The sequence below is a fragment of the Lytechinus pictus genome, chromosome 3 (genome assembly GCF_037042905.1).
Source record: "Lytechinus pictus isolate F3 Inbred chromosome 3, Lp3.0, whole genome shotgun sequence".
Lineage (NCBI taxonomy): Eukaryota > Metazoa > Echinodermata > Echinoidea > Temnopleuroida > Toxopneustidae > Lytechinus > Lytechinus pictus.
Genome location: NC_087247.1, coordinates 18,258,407 through 18,279,038, shown reverse-complemented (window position 1 = coordinate 18,279,038; position 20,632 = coordinate 18,258,407). Strand labels below are relative to the sequence as shown.

General features: G+C 34.8%; 1 protein-coding gene and 1 non-coding gene across 2 annotated transcripts in view; one reads left to right on the top strand and one right to left on the bottom strand.

Annotated features, from left to right (window-relative positions):
- Positions 1-4,538, top strand: part of LOC129256492 (ras-related protein Rab-11B-like) — a 34,347-nt gene extending 29,809 nt beyond the window's left edge. The window contains exon 5 of the mRNA XM_064096556.1: positions 528-4,538. Coding sequence (XP_063952626.1) covers positions 528-670 — 143 coding nt within the window. The 3' untranslated portion in view covers positions 671-4,538. The remainder of the gene's footprint in view (positions 1-527) is intronic.
- A 927-nt stretch (positions 4,539-5,465) lies between these two features.
- TRNAK-CUU (transfer RNA lysine (anticodon CUU)) lies at positions 5,466-5,538 on the bottom strand. Its single transcript has one exon. It is a non-coding gene; the product is annotated as a tRNA-Lys (tRNA).
- Positions 5,539-20,632: the final 15,094 nt, after the last annotated feature.

Below are 20,632 nucleotides of genomic sequence, written 5' to 3'. Positions count from 1 at the left end.
AAACTGCATGTATTAGAAAACTGGAGACATTATTTCTTGTTCAGTTTGTAGCTTTTCTGAGCTCTGGCATACATGAAATAGCAGTCCCACACAAATGATATAGTGTTGGATATTGCTACAAATAACATAATTTTGTATATATGGATGTACAAACTTTGGTTTTTGAGACATGTTTTACAACATCTGAAGGTAAATTCTTAGTATGTAGTTCTGGTGTCAGATAGTTGCTAAACCAAGCTCACTTACAAAGTGTATTAGTTTTCAATACAGAGAGAGATCCTCTGATCCATGATTTTACATGTATGTCCTTTATAAACACTTAGAATTGTTTTAGGATTCATTCAAATTACTCTTAAAGTTATTTCCTGGAGAGTTGCATACTTGTATGTAAAGCACCCATCTTGTTTATTGTTAAATTGTTTTGGATTATTGCGAACCATATGACAAATTTTGATTATTTGTGCCTTAGCTTCTGAGTCTAGGCATCAAATTGACCAGTGTTCTAATCTGATTTTTTTTGTGTGCAGAAATTTACAAGATAGTGTCACAGAAGAACATTCGAGATGGTGGTAACGGTGAGGACTCGCCCAGTTCAGATGTGAAACCCATAACCATTCCACCCACACATGGCTACACTGAACCCAATAAGAGGAAATGCTGTCAATCATAAGGTCCAATCTTCTTTACTGGCTCATCACTCGCACACAGGGAGATGTTAAAGAAAAATAAGATATAATGAAAGGAAATAGATATTGAAAATATTATGTAATATTATCTCCAACTCTCTTGGTTATCCTGTTTATGGCCGAATGGGTTGGGGATTGATACCGTACGAGTCGTAGGAATATTGTGGCAGATTCGACCCTCTATCTTTTGTACAAATCTATTTGGTGTGTGTGTAATTTACGGAGATATTCTGTGAAACTTTGCAGTAAGGATGGCGGGGAAACTAAAACTTGTCTGTCAGTACTGCTGGTTGAGAAAAAAATGAATTAAAATCTATTGTACAGAAGATGAGAAATGATGGAAAGTCTTGCCTCTGTGGATAAACTTGTGGCTACATTGCTCTGGTTCCTACACAAACATGCCCCATGACAGGGAAAGACAGCCAATGTTGATGATAACACTCCTGTGCTATGCATATATACCATTTTAGGAACTTCCTGTTACTGTGATGGTAATGAGCAAATGCTCACCAGAGAGCTTTGTCATTTGCAGAGCAGTGTAGCTGTAAAACCTGTTTGATATTAAAGAAAATGTAGCAATTTTAAATTGAAAGAAAGATGAATGATTTGTGTGGTTAATTAGAGGTGAATGCATTCCATAGGATTCTGTAGGCTCCATAGTCTTATTTTAAATCTTAACTGGGTCTGTATGAACACTATTGAATACCCACTCTCTTGCTCTCTGTACAAGGAAATACTATTAAACTCCTGGCACATTTTTTAGTGCTGCAGTAGTTACATGTATGATAGGTTAAATCCCAGAGTCTACAAATTTAGACTCCCTCCAAAGAGGGAGATGGGTTGAATTGAACGTTCCCATATTTTACAAGTTAAATTTCCTATAAAAAAAGGGAAATGAAAGGGTTGTTTATGTTGTGATATTTTTCAGAATGTAGATAAAGGGCATAACTGTATATGTGTCAGCCAGCACTTTATACCAAAAGCACTGTACATTTGGCATGTTTTATGCTTTATGTGGGTGGGAAGGAGGAGGTTACTGTTTACTACGTGGTCAGTGGACTACGGTAGATGTGGAAACTGGTTTGCGGCCATTTTATAATTAATTATCTTGGATAAATTAGGTAATCTCCTCTTGAAATTAATTCAATGTATGCATTTTTTAAAATACTTCCAGAATCCAACCAATGTAGATTCACAACCATAGTAAACTCAATTAGGCAGACCACTTGAATTGAAACAGCATATATGGTCATGCTCTAGTGTAAGAATACTTTGTGAAAATATGGGATATTTTTCTGCTGTACGTTCTTTTATTTCTCATAAGGTTTTTTTTCTTCAGAGTATAATATTTTATAATACTAGAGTGATTATAGAATTATTTATGTTATTCCTGCTCTCATTATTTGAAAATGATTTGATATGTTTGTGAGCCTTTGTATATACTGCCATGATTGTTTTTCTTTAAATGCAGTACCTTGGCCGGGCCATGTACAAATCCTACAAATTGTTATGTTGATTGGATGGAAATCTGCTCTATGTGTACATGCCATGTACAGAGTAAACTGATTATCATCATTTCTTGGAAATGAGATGATTAAAATAGTGTTCGAAATGCTTTTATTACAATTAGGCCTTATTCACAGTATGTATAAACTATTACAATGATTTCATAAAAGAGCTAGCATGCACAGAGTACATTAGATATGTATGTCATCTTGTAGTAGATGACCTCATGATTATGTTGGTAAGGTACACGTATGTCTTAGATTAGCAGTTTCCTCGTTCATGGAAATTAACTTTGATTTTTAGGTAATAATCCAAGGAAATTTTTGTTGGTGCTGAACCTTCAGTGATATCGATTTACTCAGCTCATAATAACCCTATCTGTGGTATGAAGTTCCTCTTATATGGGATAATAAAGGATCCACAATTAATTTTATCCAGGGGGTGTAAAACTACTTTCCAGCAGTCCTTGAATTTAATAATATAATCCTATATCTTTAAAAATAATTTTTAGTAAGAAAATTAGTATTGGTCACACATCATTTGTTACAGGAAAGTGTCCTCTATTTTCAAAAGTCTAAGGCAGTAAGGCTACAGGGATACTTATTGATGTAATGTCTTATTTCATAGGAGTGGTTTATATATATTTTTTTCATTGTTGCAATGCTTGAATCTGTGCGCCGTTCATGTAACAAAGATACATGTACATCATGTAAATGTGAGCAACCATTTAGTGTGGATACTTTCACAATCTTGTCATACCTCAGAAGTGCATTATGATGAGCTTTTCTTGTAAAGAAAAAGAAGAAATCATAAAGAAATGATAATTGAAAAACATTTGTAGCAAAGTCATAGAAAGGAATGCTATGTATTGAGATAACTCATTATTAATTACTGGTGTTTTTTTCTTCTTTTGGTTACATTTGGTATTTTGTGTCATTTCAAATGCAAATGTGATCATAGATGCCATTCTAGTCATCTACATTGTGAAATGTGAATGGTACATATTAATATACATTATCTGGTTGCATCACACCTGTGTATATTATGTGGCTCCAGACTCCAGGTCCAGGATAAACATATGCATGATGCTCGCTATTTTAACTTCACAAGCCAAAGATTGTTGGTGAGGGCAGGGGGAGGATGAGACTGATACATGTATGAAAACTATTGATTGATAAAGTCTATCTAATTGGGTAAACAGATTTTGAGACTTCTTATTTGTAATTGACCATTTCAGATTGCGTGCAACCCTTCAAAAACCTCATCTGAGTTAACTTGTAAAAATATTATTTTGTTTGATAAACTTATGAGCATATTTTATTTAACAATACTTAATACATTTATTTACAATTGTACAATACATCAGCCACCAAAGAATGTTGAGCTCCCCTTCTCCCCCCCCCCCCCCCCTCTGGAAACTTCAGTTTTTTGTAATGCTAGCTACATGTACACATCTTTTAAAAAATTGAGAAGCGCCCATTTACATATGCAGATCTGCATGCAACGCAAATCATATGTACATTTTGAAATACATGTATGAAATCTCTTTGTGCAGTGTATGCAAGTTTCCACAGAAGGGAGTTTGAAGGGGGTGGTTAAACTACTTTGTGTATACCCTCTTTTTCAGTGTGTATGTTAATCTTGACATAACCCCCCCCCCCCCCCCCTGTAAGATAGTATCCTCTATAAAATGTTAAGACTTGTGCAGTTTAACAAACACCCATATTTTCTTTTTTTTAAGATTAAGAAGAATTCCTCCCTAAGGTCCGCAATAGAAAATGGTGTTCCTCTGTACTTTAGTAATTTACACTCTCCACATTTTTCTTTTTGTATGAGAAATTACAATATTATATTTATACTGTAAATTTTTGATTGAAGCAATTCCGATTCAAATGTTTAAAGATGCAATTGTTTTTTTTTTGGCATAAATGATGTGAGAGGAAGATGTTGAGGTGTATGTGTTTTAGGTGCCAAGATTCTATGTTCATGTTTCTTTCATTGCTTCACATAACAATCCATGAAGATTATCATTTTTATTTCATAACAGGTTTGTGTGTCTAATCATAGAGTCTGTATCTGCTTTTCTTGTTAACATGTGTTTAAAAAGGAAAATATATTGCATTTGGTACAAGTATGATTATTGGAATGAATTGTTGCTATATATATATTGAACTTTTTTGGTTACCATCTAAACACATGTTATTCCTTGGAGAGGGAACCGATGGATAGTCGAGAAAATTTGTATTCCTGTTTATGTAAACAAGTCTTGTCAATGTATCCTTGCTCTTTAAGTATTTGAAAATAAATTGCTTCATGGCTGTTACAAATTAAACAATGATAAATACATTCTTTTTGTTGTTTGTTATCTTTCATTGTACCGTCTGTTAAATTATTCAGTGCAGTATTTTTAATTTGATCGCAGATTGTTTTTATGAGGGGGGGGGTAAACCCCAAGTAAATATTAATGAGTGCTCTTAATAAATTTGGTTTTGATAATCTGAGTAAAATAAATAAATTTTATAACTATTTTACACATTGTACAATCTTGGTAGGGTACCAGGCCCTATTTTGGCAGTAAAGGGCAAGTCAAGTTGGTGTGAATGAATATAGAATCAGAATAGGTGAAAGATTTTGCATATTATTCAAAAGAATTACATATCCAATGTGCAAATGAGAGTCGATATCACTATTGTATGTTGGGGGGTATTATACTGTATTGCAATTTTTGCAGATAAGGAGACCATTAATTTGCATTAAGGAAACAAAATTTGTTTCACAATATAAGTAGGGAAAATTTTGAAATATTTCATTCAATATACAATTTTTTAAAGAGTAGTTAGAGGGTGATGTCAATGGTTCTCTCTTTTTTGCATAATACAAGGCTATGCCGCATACAACTGTTTTGAAAAATTAAAGTGAACCTTTGAAATGTACATCTGATTTTGATGAAAAGCTTGTTTATTTGTTTTAAAAGGGCATATTTGTTTTAAAAGGGCATTTTTTCCTATGTTTTTTTGGGGGGCGAGCACCCCTACCCACTCCCTCCCCCGGTTCCGCTGCCCATGTCAAAAAGGTAAAGCAAAGTACTTTTACCCAAATGCTGTTCAAATCGATGTGCGAGATCAGTGTAAACCAAGTGTAGGCCTAAATATATTTTGACACCAATTACTAATCAAACGCATGGATCTAGGCTTTTTATGTGACAAGAAAATAACCAATCAGAAGATAGACTATTAAAATCAACATAAAACATGAAAAAGAAAAAAAAATGTTCGCCCAATGTGGGGCTCGAACCCACGACCCTGAGATTAAGAGTCTCATGCTCTACCGACTGAGCTAACCGGGCTAGCTTGCCACATAGGTGTACGAAAAGCATTATATAGATGTCTAAGTCAGCTGTCGTTTCATTGGTCAATTTTCGATAACACGTTTGGGAGATCTATGGGCTATGGCACGCTGTTATGGTATAAAATACTCGTAAGACTCACGCTTTGACCGAAATATGTCGAGAATTTGCGATGAATTGCGCATGCGTTGTGCTACTTCGGACTTCTATACATGTATTTCGATAGAACTCGACCAATCAGTGCCATCAAATTCTATCGAAATATCGAAAATTAACCAATGAGCGCGACAGGATTCTATCGAAGTATCAACCGTAATATAAATGCAATTCACTGAATGACGTGAATGGCCTGTGTGCACTGGTAGAGGGGGTTGAGCTAATGTCATCAGTGCCTGTGTGTCATGCATGATGAGGGTAGATCATAGAGATGTATACTCTATGGGGTAGATCTAGTTTTAAAATAGAACAATAATTAACACGATTACAAAAGGTATTCCCTGAATATCCTGGACGACATGAATGGCCGATCTTGAGTAGGGCCTACTAACCCATGGATTTTGTGTAGGTCTAATTAGATGATGATCAAAGTAAATAATGATATAAAAAATTCCGGAAATTAAATCATCCGAATACTAATACACGAATATAGTAAAATCTAACTTTATAGCAGTGGCATGTACTAGTAGTTGGGTTGGTGCAAATTTGGACAAAGTGGACCCTCAGTTAATTAATTCAGGCCTGTAACCAGGACCAGGGGTACCCCCCCCCCCGTTTTTTTATCAGGCCTGCATATAGTCTAGAAAAAAAAAATCATTTTTTTTTAGTGGACCCTGCTCGTAGACATCCCCTGCACCACATATGAGTCAAGAACATGGACAGAAATTTTAGTTGTCAGTTTTTTTTCTGGAGGGGGGGGGGGGGGGCTGGGCAAGTGTATATTTTTGTATGTTCAAAATTAAAATTGAGTTATTTGGGTCATAATCTGGGGGAATTTTTAATTTACCCTTTTTTACTGATTTTTTAGGGGGCGGAACTGCCCCCTGCCTTCGACTACTGTGCAAGGCCATGATAGCAGAAGTTATCGTAGTAGTATCAATAATTAAAATGTTTTCCCCCTTATTTCCTTTTTTTCTTCCACCCTTTCCTCCTTGTTTACTCCGTTTGTGTAGCTGAGGTTGAGGAGTAGTTAGTGGACTTTTATTATATATTTTTTTATTTAATTCTTTAATACATAGGCCTATTTCTTGTATTTTATTAGATCTTGTATGACCCATCAGAAATTTGTAAACAGGTTTAAGATCATTTTTAATTATTGCTTAAATCAAGTCTTATTACATTTTATCAAATAGTTAGAAACTTATAGAATTGCCCTTTATTTATATTTTATCCCCCCCCCCCCTCTCTCTCTTTCTACTGCTTTTCTCTTTCTCGAACTCTGTCAGTCTCTTTGTCTCTTAACATTTCTTTGACTCTTTCTTACATCAATCAAAATATGAATGAACATCAATAATTGTTTTCTATTTCTTATATATTTAATTTTCTCAATTTCATAATTCAATAGAAATTATAAATTTGTAAACAGTCTTAAGTTCATCATTTTTTTTAATTATTGCTTAAATCAAAAGTCTTATTACATTTTATCAAATAGTTAAAAACTTATAGAATTGCCCTTTATTTATATTTATCCCCCTCTCTATATAATTCTACTGTCTTCTCTTTCTCTCTGTCAGTCTCTCTCTCTCTCTCTTAACATTTATTTGACTCTTTCTTACATCAATCAAAATATGAATGAATAACAACAATAATTTTTTTTTCTATTTCTTATATATTTAATTTTCTCAATTTCATAATTCAATAGAAATTATAAATCACATTATGAAAAATAAATAACACACCCCTTGAATTCCAACCAGCTTCACAATCGGACAGGTACATAATTATACAGGAAAGGAAACAAAATAAACTTCACATTTAACAATAGGGAAAAGAATTAATAGCTATCTTCTGTACCAATTATTAAACCCTTATCCAACGGGGGGGGGGGGCAATTTGACCCCCCAAATATATTCTGCGATTTATGCACTGAATAAAAATGCCATAAAAGGTACAGGGGTCCATTGTGTTTCAACGCAAGTCAAAATATCAATCGCAAGTCCCAAATGCGCGCTGTTGATTGGTTGAAAATCAAGTTACGCATGATTTTTAGAGTTGCGATTGATTGCAACTCTTTCTGCAACGGGCCCCAGTACTCTTTACATACATGAATATGCAGTGGAACTGATGTCATTCGGATGCAGAAGTCCAGTTACTGGGGCTCACCACAAGATTAGACAACTACAGCCCCAATAATGAACATCTTTAATTTGTGTCAAGTGAAAGGGGTTAGGTTTCACACATAAACCATTTTAATTCTTAAGGAAAAGGATTATTTTATATAAAAATGACATTACTTGTCTAATTACAACTAAAAAGCTTGCAAAAAAGAATTTGAAATCTATTTCTTTCTTTGCAAATACTGGTTTAAAAATATACATTTTTTTATGAGAAACATTTTGATTGCATTTCAGTATAACAAAACTATCATTTTGTGTACAATAATTATTTATGGCAATCAGAAAGTTTGCCATTAGGTTTAACATATGAAATGTTGATACTGTGCATTTTAGTTTTCCACCACCCTCCTATAAGAGATAGCATAAAAAGATAACATTGTTATTGTGATTTCTTACTCAATGAACCACATTGGTATTCTTAACACTGTTATAATTTACAATATGATTACAATTTTATTCATGGCACAGAGGTACAACACAATTGGTTAAACATTAACCACATATTCCAAAATGCTGTAACTGAAGCTATACCCATTTCCAAAAGTAACATTATATTTGTAATCTCGACACGAAGAAATGAGAGTGCTTCAACCCCAAAACGCGCTATACGTCCTTAACCTTAATCCAGACATTATCCATCATAATGATACATGTATGTCCCTTTCCATCTCTTTTTAATCCTTTCGTTTCTTTTCAAAGGTATTTAAGAAGCATTTTTTGTTTTACATTTCAGTTACATAATTTATAGCATAATAGAGTCTGCATAAGTCGACCTTCTCTAAGCCGAATATTCGCCTAAGTCGAAGCATTTTTTCAGACCATGTTGTGCAAAACATGTTATGTATACATCTTCTAAGCCAAATTTCTCCTTATTCAAACAGATTTATGTGGTCCCAAGAGATTCAACTTGGACAGATTCACCTGGATTTTACTCTTTTTTTTCAAATCACACATAAGCAGTTAGAATTAAAACCAGAGTTTTCAGGTTTGAAGGGGAAAACCCCCCATAAGATTACCTGATTGCTTCTCTAAAAATTCCATGATTATTTGAACCCAATTCTAGATTGAGACATATACAATGTTGTTGCAATATACAACACTCTTCTATTAAACTTATTACACAGGCATGAAATGACCTCCCTTCTTCCCTAACAGCCATCCTTTCCCAACCTTATGCAGAAAGAGGTTGATTCAAGGTAACTGAAGTATACATCACTGAATCACAGCACACTATTAAAGTTGCCAATTTCAACACTGGTTTAAAATGGAATATGTAGACTTGAAGGTCTACTCGTCATAGATATTGAGTTCAGCTAAAGTGTATAGTCTTGCAATGATACCCCCCCCCAAAAAAAAAAAAAAAATCCCTTACCATTTACAATCATTTTCAATACTAAAAATGTGACTTGAGTAAACTATTATCCAAATTCTGAATAGATATATTGTTTATTGTACATTGCAAATTTAAAGATGATGGATGCAATGCCTTTGTTTGAATAGCCTGTGAGAACAGTATGTACTGTTGAGCCTCCACAAATACCGGCTGGTTCCAATGACAAGGGTGCAGGTAATACAATGTTCCCCCATCTTGCGCGACACTCCAAACGCACAAAGGACAAATTACAGGTAATGACTTACTACCTTTATATAACCACGGCTTGACATTAGCAGTGGCTCAGGTCAACCAAAAATGAGAGCCCACACATAGTTTGAATAAATTCAAACTTTTTTTATTGATTAAGTTTCGCAAAATCTGCTCTTCGGGCCCCCAAAAATATATATTGATGATTTTATTGGGCCACCTAGAAATGAAACCAGTCTGGAGCCTTGAAATAACTCGTATATGACTGTATGCCATTCCAAGTTAAAAGAAACCTTTTCTTCACATCCAAAAATACATTTAGCTTCAGATCGTTAGTGCATGGGTCTGTCCTTCAGTATGTCACTTGATTCCAAACTTAGGAAATGAATGGTCTTGTTGCATTCTCAATGTCAATGTGGGGATGACAGGTTTGCATTCACACTTGATGGCTCCTTTGTTGCATATGACAGTGCTTTTCGATGCATGAGCAGCATAGTACATCAAACCTGGTGAAGGAGAGATTATGTAAAAACAAATATTTATTAGAACTGTGTATGACAATGGATGTGAAAAAAGTATTAATTTTAACCAGTCATAATAAAAACAATAAAAAATAATGAAATAACTTTTTTTTAAACATCTAATGAAATAAAAATTTACAAAACGGGGGGGGGGGGGGGAATGAAAAAAGGCAATTGTTGTTGGTTAGAGTCTCAGTCATACCATGGCCAAGTATCAAAATAGTTGTGTTTGTGTGTTTCTGTGCTATCTTTAGAAAATGGTTTTTAAGTGTGACTACTTTCCACTTTACCTTGAATAAAATATTGACATTTTGAGATGATTGTCGGATCCGTCTTCTCCAGATTGAAAAGTTTATACCATAGAAAAGTCCTGCATATCAACACAAATTTCTTAGTGAATGATGATTTAAATTAAAGGAGCCACAAAGAAATCCAAAAATAGTTTCTGAATCTCTCTGGAATGCTACTTCAAGTCAATCTGTTCTTCACCATGAAGTGGAAACCCGTACCTCATCTCAGCCGAGCGATTGGTTCTTGAGTCTCCTTACCACCATACGTCTGATAATAAAATTCGAAAATATAAACACATTAATTATCATTACCTTAAATAAAGACATGAATGCATACTTCTTTTCTGGCGAACTATTTAACTCCACCAGAAATCATCGCTCACTCCATAACATCCAAACTCCTGGAAGATGAAGTGAAAGATTGTTGCTTTAAGCAAAGGGCGCTTCATTCATGCTTGTTGCATGAATGATTTTAAAGCATGGTCTATATATGTCAATTTATGTGAATACACTGAGCTCATTTGAATAAAGCATGGTTTAAAACCATAGTAACGAGCATGAATCTATAGTGCCCTCCGCTATAAGCACGCCTTTAAAGTCAAAATCTGCTGTCAAACCTTTTTTGTGAATTCTGGTCATTGTGATTCAACAAAGTGCTTCCTTTAATGTCAAATCTGCAGAAATTGAAATATTGCTTATGTTAAAAAAATACAAAAGAAACAGTATGTGATTGTGATGTCACTGGTTCTCTCATTTGCACACCAGCCAGGAAATGCACATAAACTGTATTGTGAAATCAAGTTTCTCCTTTTTTTTCAGACTGATGAATTTTGCGTGCTTAATTTTTACATTTGATTGAAATTTACTTTTTTGCTATCGTAGACTTGGAAAGTTTTTATTATTCTACCATTTTGAAATTTTAGTAGCTGATTTTTTTTGGCCCGTTTCACGGTTAGGCGCCACTCTACAATTTTTTTCAGGTTTTGGTCCACTGTACAAAAAATCAGAATGAGCTAGATGAAATGTTTTGGTATGCACATGATAGACCCATATAGGGTCTACCTCCCATAGCATAACGAAAGTCCAACACTAAAGTGTGTGTGCACAGTAGTGCAAGATGTGTCCAAATTGGACCTAGCTGATGTCAACCTAGCAAACATGGCTTTCTTCTCAACTTTGCCATATCTTATAATCTAGATATTGGCCAAATGAATATAGCAGTTCTTACATAACGGGTAGTGGAAATAAATCATAAGACTTTGAAAAAAAAATCTGATTATTCTTTAGTACATTTTTTTTCAAAGCCAAATCTGTCGTGCGAATGTGGCATTGTCTGTTCACATTTAAGGGTCTGTTTCTGAGGGGTGTAAAAAAAGAAATTCAAAGCTGGTTGTTAAAATAAATCTCATCTGAGCAAAGTTTAGGTCAGTCATAACTTGTGTAAAAAGTTTGTCTGAGCAACATTCCCATCTGATGAAGTTATTGCAGTCTAAATGTGTAATTTGAAATGTCCGTTCACAATTTTGTCACATCCGCACAAATTTCAGAGTGCTATTTTGTTTATTGTGCGTGTGTTCTTTTAATTGTGGTGATATATTTATGAGTCCATGTGAGATGTAATATAATGCAAAACCATTCCGCATGACATTCAAAAGTTGTTATTTTATGTTGCGATATGTGGTGTCCGTTCACACCTGTCACATCCGCACACCCGTTTTCCCAGAAACAGATTATGGTCTGTATCTGCACTACTTTACAGCTGATTCACTTGGAATTTTGATATGTTTATAGCCTCTGGGATTGGCTTGTAAATAAAACTCATAAAAAGATTGCAGTTTTACTTTATTCTTTGAAATATTTCAAGAAGCTTGAAATGCTTGTGTGGATGTGACATTTTTAGATGTGAACGGACAATGTGATAAACATTTTGAAATAGTTTGGATAACTTGTCATTTTGGACAAAAAAGATGTTTGTACTTGAAAATGATACATCTTTTACACATTATCTGATCATTTTTTAGGTCTTTTTAATTTGCTTTATAATTAAAATCTTCTTTTCATAATAAGCATACAACATGGAAATTCCACTGTTTCGATCAGAGCAAATTTTTATATCATGTGTAAAATATCAATGCCTTTTATTAATTATGATATGATATGACTCTAGTCATTGCATAATAATGGTGGTATGTCTCCCCTTCGATGTAGTTGGAATATATACATTGACAGTTTTTGTGCGGATGTGACATTTTTATATGTGAACGGACATATTACCTATTACCAAATACCTCAGCTTTGCTAGGCCTTTAATACCCTAAAACAACACTTGGTGCAGTGTAACATGATATAAATTAATCAAAATGGTGAAATTAGATGAGGAATGAATAAAATGGGGATAATTGTTATCTATATATTATTGTTGGTCTGTCCGTTCACATCTGAATTGTCACATCCGCACATAATGATGTTGAAAATTTTCATCATTAGAATCTGAAAGGCGGATATTTCCGTGGGTGGTATACCCATAATGTTTCACCTCTCATTTGACGAAGAGGGCGACTGCCAGAAAAACAGTTTAACAAACAATGACTCCGCATAATAAGCCTGTTCACGGTTGTAAACTGCGCACGAGCAGAAAAAGGTCATTGGAGACAACCATGAAGATGGCTTTCAAATTCACTGACATAGGCATTTGTGATTTGATGATTATTCATATATTCCTTTCAAAATATTTATCACATCCAAGCTGAAGAGTAATAAATAGAGCCTTCATAATCACTGGTATTTGACAGTAGCCTAAACAATAGTCAAATGTGCCAAAGGCAGACAATAAAACAAATTTCCAAACTTTATCCCTGATGTACTATTCTAGTCACCTGGTCTATACAATGCCTTTTGTTTTTAGAATTTGAATACTCTACCGGTAAAGCTTACGCAACATCTACATTTGAAAATGATAGTGCTTATCCTAATGAAAAATCACAAAGGTCATTTGAGAAAAGTTGATCATGAGCTAACCGTAAACTGGCTTGTCAAGTCGATGAAAAAAATCAAACGATGGACGGACGATGCGGATATCAACTTCAAGCAGGAGGAATGAGCGTGTTTTTTGTTTGTTGTTTTAAAGCATTCTTTCTTGCTTCTTACAGTGAATACAAACATAAACTGACTTCATAAATTTCATAACTTCATAAATGAAACATCATAATAACTTCATAAAAAATACATCAAGGTACCAGTATGGTATTTCTTTTATAAATTCATCTGGGCCTTGTCCGAGGCCCCATGGGTATTTTGGTTACATGTGGGCTGTGTGATATAGGGCCTAGATAGAGCCCATATAAACCATGGACTCCCAAAATTCTATCTGGGTATTATTGGGCCAAGATGCCCCATCTGGGGCCTATATTCCATTTGCACCGTATGGTCCCAATCCGGGCCCCATATGGGCATGTGGGTTTAATGCAGGCTACACGTGGGTCGTACGTGGAACATAATTATAGAGCCCATATAGCATGTATAGATACTAGATTAACCATCTGAGCCCCATGGAGACTGGGTATGGAATATAGTTTTGCCCACATGGTACTCAGATAGGCCCAAGTACCCCACATTGTGGGTTCCTATACATGGGATCTCTCATTCTATGTACCGTTTGCACCCGGGTTCCCAAATAGGTTCATTAAAAAAATAATTAGTGTCATTAGGTCATTGAAACACATCTTAGCAACTTGTTACACTAAGCAATCTTATCCTATCCTAAAATCCTACATCCTAATCCTAAATCCAAATGATATCCTGCATCTATCCAACGGATCTTGTCATGGACTTCTATACATTGAGCGAGTTTACAAAACTTAAAAATTATGGTTAACAATATTATTTAACCCTAAAACATTCTTATTAAATTCAATGTTATGATTATGAATAATATGATACTGTATATAAACTACATATTTTTTCTTAAACTTTTCGTGGTGGAATCATTGCATACACATAAACATATTAATTATTAAAGCTATATTAGCTAAATTTTTGGTCATTTATTGTTGTAATGAATATTCATGAGCGAAGTCTAGATCAAGGGATATGGAACCAAGATGTGAACCATCTGGGTCCCATGCATGCAGAAGGTTCATCTTGGAACCACTTTTTTCTTGGAATGACTTTTTAAATGTTAAATCAAGTAGATGCAACATGATGTGAATGCATGTGGTCTCAGGGGCGGTTGAACGCATATTTGTGGGGGGGGGGGGCAAAGCCAAATAAGGGCACTTATGATTATGTCAAAATTTGCATTTTTGTGCAAACATGTATTTTCAACATCATATTACGTTTCTGAAGTAGCTGTGTGTTTCGCGATAATTTAGTTGAGGGAAACCTTTTTTGAAAATATTTCTGATTGATTAAATATTTATTTAGCTCTAGTTTCGTTAGCGAGTGAATGGTTTTTAAAATTGAAAGATGTAAAACTCAGTTTATGGTCAATTTTGGCACTACTTACTGTTAATAAGGCATCCTTAAAGTTGTATGCTGAACAGATAGTGACCGGTGACACTTCTTTTTATCACTTTAAGAGAACATAAACTATGCAGAGGCGGGTGTAGTTTTTGCCAATGGGAGTGGGCAGGCAGGGAAAAAAACATTTTATTCACGTTTTCCCTGATCGGCCACTTAAAGTTGATATTTGTTGTTATTTTTCAGGGTGGTCCTAATAATTCCTAAACTAAAGACTTAAGTTTTAAGTACATCTTAGTTTTTTTTCTTACAAATATAATCATGAGGCCTACATCAAAAATGAGAGTACAAAGCGTGAGATCAAATTTTTTTGACATTTCATGTATTAGGCCTATAATATGATTATTTAAACAGGAAAAATGAAAATTCAGAGCAGTTTTTATGATCACTAAAAGGGACTTTGTACTGACATGAAAAGGCGTCTGTTAATATCTTCTTTTAGTGACTAATGATATTGCCCAGTACAACAAACATTGGTCCCATGCTCTGGGATAATCTCTATCCAGATTGCCCAGAACAACACATACGGGTCCCAAGTGGGGCCCACATGTGATGTTCTGGGAAATTTCTATTTAGATATTGTCCAGAATATTATGGGACCCACAGGCTGAGGTGATTTCTATTCAGATTGCCAAGAACAAAACATAGGGGGCCAATATGTGTTGTTCTGGGATGATTTCCATCTGGATATTGCCCAGAACAACACACATTGGTCTCATGTGGGGGCATATGTGTTGTTCTGGGATGATTTCCATCTGGATATTGCCCAGAACAACACACACTGGTCTCATGTGGGGGCATATGTGTTGTTCTTGTATGATCTCTATTCAGATTGCCCAGAACGAAACATATGGGGCCCAAATATGTTGTTCTGGGATAATCAATTCAGATTGCCCTGAACAACACATATGGGGTCAACATGTATTGTTCTAGGAAGATTTACATCTGGAGATTTACATCTGGAGATTTACATCTGGAGATTGCCCAGAACAACACATATATCATGTATAGGGCCCAAGTGGGGCCCACATGTGTTTTTTTTTCTGGGATGATTTCTCAGTATATATTGAGATTGCTCAGAAAAACACATATTGGAACCATGTGGGCCCAACATGTGTTATTCTGGGAGGAATTCCATCTGGAGCTTGCCCAGAACAGCACAGATGGGGCCCATGTGAAGCCCAGAGGTGTTTCTCTGGATGTTTTCTGCTCATCAGAATTGCCTGAATAATATATTTGGGACCCATACCTGGGCCCATACCGGGGCCCATATGGGTGGGTCTGGGATAATATCTGTTTGAATCTGGGTCCCATGTGGTATTCATGTGGGGCATACGGGCCCCAGTCAGCCCGGTAAAACCCATATGGGCCTTATTATTATTATTATTATTATTATCATTATTATTATTATTATTATCATCATCATTATTATTATTATTACGTGTCAAACAGTACGTTCCTTCTTCGGATCAGTATAAAATTATGTTCGGCTTACTGTTAATAAGGCATCCTTAAAGTTGTATGCTGAACAGATAGTGACCGGTGACACTTCTTTTTATCACTTTAAGAGAACATAAACTATGCAGAGGCGGGTGTAGTTTTTGCCAATGGGAGTGGGCAGGCAGGGAAAAAAACATTTTATTCACGTTTTCCCTGATCGGCCACTTAAAGTTGATATTTGTTGTTATTTTTCAGGGTGGTCCTAATAATTCCTAAACTAAAGACTTAAGTTTTAAGTACATCTTAGTTTTTTTTCTTACAAATATAATCATGAGGCCTACATCAAAAATGAGAGTACAAAGCGTGAGATCAAATTTTTTTGACATTTCATGTATTAGGCCTATAATATGATTATTTAAACAGGAAAAATGAAAATTCAGAGCAGTTTTTATGATCACTAAAAGGGACTTTGTACTGACATGAAAAGGCGTCTGTTAATATCTTCTTTTAGTGACTAATGATATTGCCCAGTACAACAAACATTGGTCCCATGCTCTGGGATAATCTCTATCCAGATTGCCCAGAACAACACATACGGGTCCCAAGTGGGGCCCACATGTGATGTTCTGGGAAATTTCTATTTAGATATTGTCCAGAATATTATGGGACCCACAGGCTGAGGTGATTTCTATTCAGATTGCCAAGAACAAAACATAGGGGGCCAATATGTGTTGTTCTGGGATGATTTCCATCTGGATATTGCCCAGAACAACACACATTGGTCTCATGTGGGGGCATATGTGTTGTTCTGGGATGATTTCCATCTGGATATTGCCCAGAACAACACACACTGGTCTCATGTGGGGGCATATGTGTTGTTCTTGTATGATCTCTATTCAGATTGCCCAGAACGAAACATATGGGGCCCAAATATGTTGTTCTGGGATAATCAATTCAGATTGCCCTGAACAACACATATGGGGTCAACATGTATTGTTCTAGGAAGATTTACATCTGGAGATTTACATCTGGAGATTTACATCTGGAGATTGCCCAGAACAACACATATATCATGTATAGGGCCCAAGTGGGGCCCACATGTGTTTTTTTTTCTGGGATGATTTCTCAGTATATATTGAGATTGCTCAGAAAAACACATATTGGAACCATGTGGGCCCAACATGTGTTATTCTGGGAGGAATTCCATCTGGAGCTTGCCCAGAACAGCACAGATGGGGCCCATGTGAAGCCCAGAGGTGTTTCTCTGGATGTTTTCTGCTCATCAGAATTGCCTGAATAATATATTTGGGACCCATACCTGGGCCCATACCGGGGCCCATATGGGTGGGTCTGGGATAATATCTGTTTGAATCTGGGTCCCATGTGGTATTCATGTGGGGCATACGGGCCCCAGTCAGCCCGGTAAAACCCATATGGGCCTTATTATTATTATTATTATTATTATTATTATCATTATTATTATTATTATTATCATCATCATTATTATTATTATTACGTGTCAAACAGTACGTTCCTTCTTCGGATCAGTATAAAATTATGTTCGGCTCGCGGTTCGTGTACGTGTTGGATTAAAATGGCTACTCGGTATATATCTATCTATCTATACATATATATATATATAAAAAGTAAAATCAGAGAAACAAAACACCGGGGAAATAGCATAACAAAGTTATAACATTAATTTGGTGCCAGTTCTGTGCATGTCTTCATGAATATGCAATTTTAAAGCTGATATTGTTATGTTCCCATTCTGTATTTTATTATTATGTTTTTTTTTCTTCAAATTTTGTCCACCAAGAATTTTGAAAAATTACTGATTGAATGTGTAATTGCTTGAACTTATTACAAATAGTAATGAATTCAAACATTAGAAATATGAAGGTGTGGACGTAACACCATCAGTCCACCTACATTTATGTACATGACGGAATGTATTTAAGTGTTTTCATAAAATATTGCTCACTTTAAAATTCAATAATTTCGTTATTTGTTTTTACAATATATTGATTAAATTCAAAATTCAATAATTTTGTTATTTATTATCAAATTTTGATGATTTTTTAAAGCTTTTTACTGCATGGGTGAAATTTCAGTGGGTCACTGTCACATTACCCAAAAGGTAAAAACCCTTAGTGATAGAAGTTGTTTCGTAATAACATGGATTATGGCTCTTGGAAAAAAATAATGATAAGTCAATATATATATATTCATGTATGGCTTGCAAAAAACACTAAATTAATTTCCAGACAAATTTAATGTTGAATACGAAGAGAAAAGAAAAGCGAAATAATTAAGACGCAGAAAAGGAATATCACTTAAGATGATTAATACATATCCTATGCTATTACTATGGTAATACAGTTTCTAACACATTCAGAAAACAAATCTTGCATGTCTTTACCCAGGGATTAATATTCGTGCCAACTTATAATATCTATTCTCACGGGCCTAAATCCCGTGGGTGGGGGCATAAATCTTGATCAAAATTTGAGATCCTGTTTCAAAGACTCATTTCCCATTTCTGAATTTGCTAAAAAGATGTTTAAAATATTTTCCCTTTCTTATGTCTTCTTTCTATCCTTCATCTCCGTTTTTGTTTCTTCTTGTTTTTGCCAACCAAAAAATGCCAGATGATTGCCGGCTCTCCCGTCTACGGCAGATCATTAAAGGGGTACTTCGGGCTGAAAATAATTATATCTAAATATAAAGAGTATGACTTTACCGAGTAAAACGCAGAAAATTTCATCAAAATCTGATAACAAGGAACGAAGTTATTTGTCGTCATTCATACATTGGGTTGAAAAGTTTTCAAGTTTATCTAAATCAACCAAACAAAAAACATGTTAACACAGTGTGAAAAAAAATAATTAGACATGATAGGTTTGGGACCCCCATAGAAGCATAACTTGTGAAAGGGCCCCTTACAGCGCGTATCAATAAAAAGTTTACACTTTGGAATAGTCCTGGGTATTGAAAAATATGCAACATGGGGATAATTTTTTTAACGTATATTTTTGAGTTTGGGTCTAATCTATTAAAAAAAATGAAAGTAAACTTTTTGACTGAATATTACCCTTGACTGAGCGAGCAATGTCCATTTTTGTAAAGCTCGCAGAAATCGGTTTGCGCAAGGCATGCAGAAATGCTAATTTTCAAGCCGTGTCAAGGGAAAAAGAGCGAAAACAAACTGACTGTGCAGTACATTTTCTATGCATTTCTTTTGCATTTTAGCAAATTCAAATAAAACAGATACATTTAAACATTTTGTAACAACTTTGCCATGGAAATTAACACTGTAACCCGAGGTAAACACAACCTTTACCTTTTTGGGGGCCAGCTGGATCTGAGGACTTATCTGAGTGTAAACAAAAGTTTATTTCAGACTCGGCACCTCCAGCATTCTTTAACAAAGTTTTATCATTTAAAGTGCATGGGACCACATTTCATGTTTCCTGTACAACTTGTTTCTCCACACTTTTCTCCAGTTTGAAAATGATTAACAAAACGAAAAATCAAGCCTTAGCCATTTCATGTGAACCACTTTTAGGAAATAAATCATTCATACTGCACAAGAAATTCCTCTCAAACTAAGTTACACTTCCCAAAATGTCATATTGAATCATTCAAACACTCATTTCATCATCAAGCCGTCTTATTATGGAATATAGTCAACCTGAACCTCAAAAGATAAACTCCCTCTCAGTTTTTAAGAAATATTTAAAAGATAATATAAAAGTGCAATTTCAGCTTGATTCTCCAATATTAAATATCTCCGATGTCAATTTCAATTATTATAGTCTATGTATGTATACTCCCTCTTTTCTAATGATGTGCGTAGTTAATTATAGTTTTGTTTATATCTGACTTCAACTATTATGTTCTATCATGATATGTATGTATATTTTTCTCATGATAATTTTACTGTGTATAATAAGATATATTTTGATTGGTTTTTAATATGCAGGACCCAAAGGGAGAACAATTTTACGTTGATTGGGCATCCTGTTGAAATATTGTTAATAGATAATTAATTAAATAAATAAATAAATAAATAAACGTATATGGAATTCTACATTATTCAGGGCCAACATTTATCTATTTTTTCCTTATTTGTGGTTGATTTTTTTTTTTTGGGGAGGGGTGTCAGTCCCCAAAGCCCCCATTCTAGAACCGCACCTGCTTTATATACCCAGGAATCCAGGATTTTCCAAAAGGGGGGGGGCAAACTTTTCGGAGGAAAATTTTGACAAGCCCCCCCCCCAAAAAAAAAAAAAAAAAAAAAAAAAACAGGTTTTCAACGACAAATTACAAATTAAGGATATTTCGTACCCGAAAAAATTTGACAAGCAATAAAAAAAAAAGGATTTCAACCACAAATTAAGGGTAAAA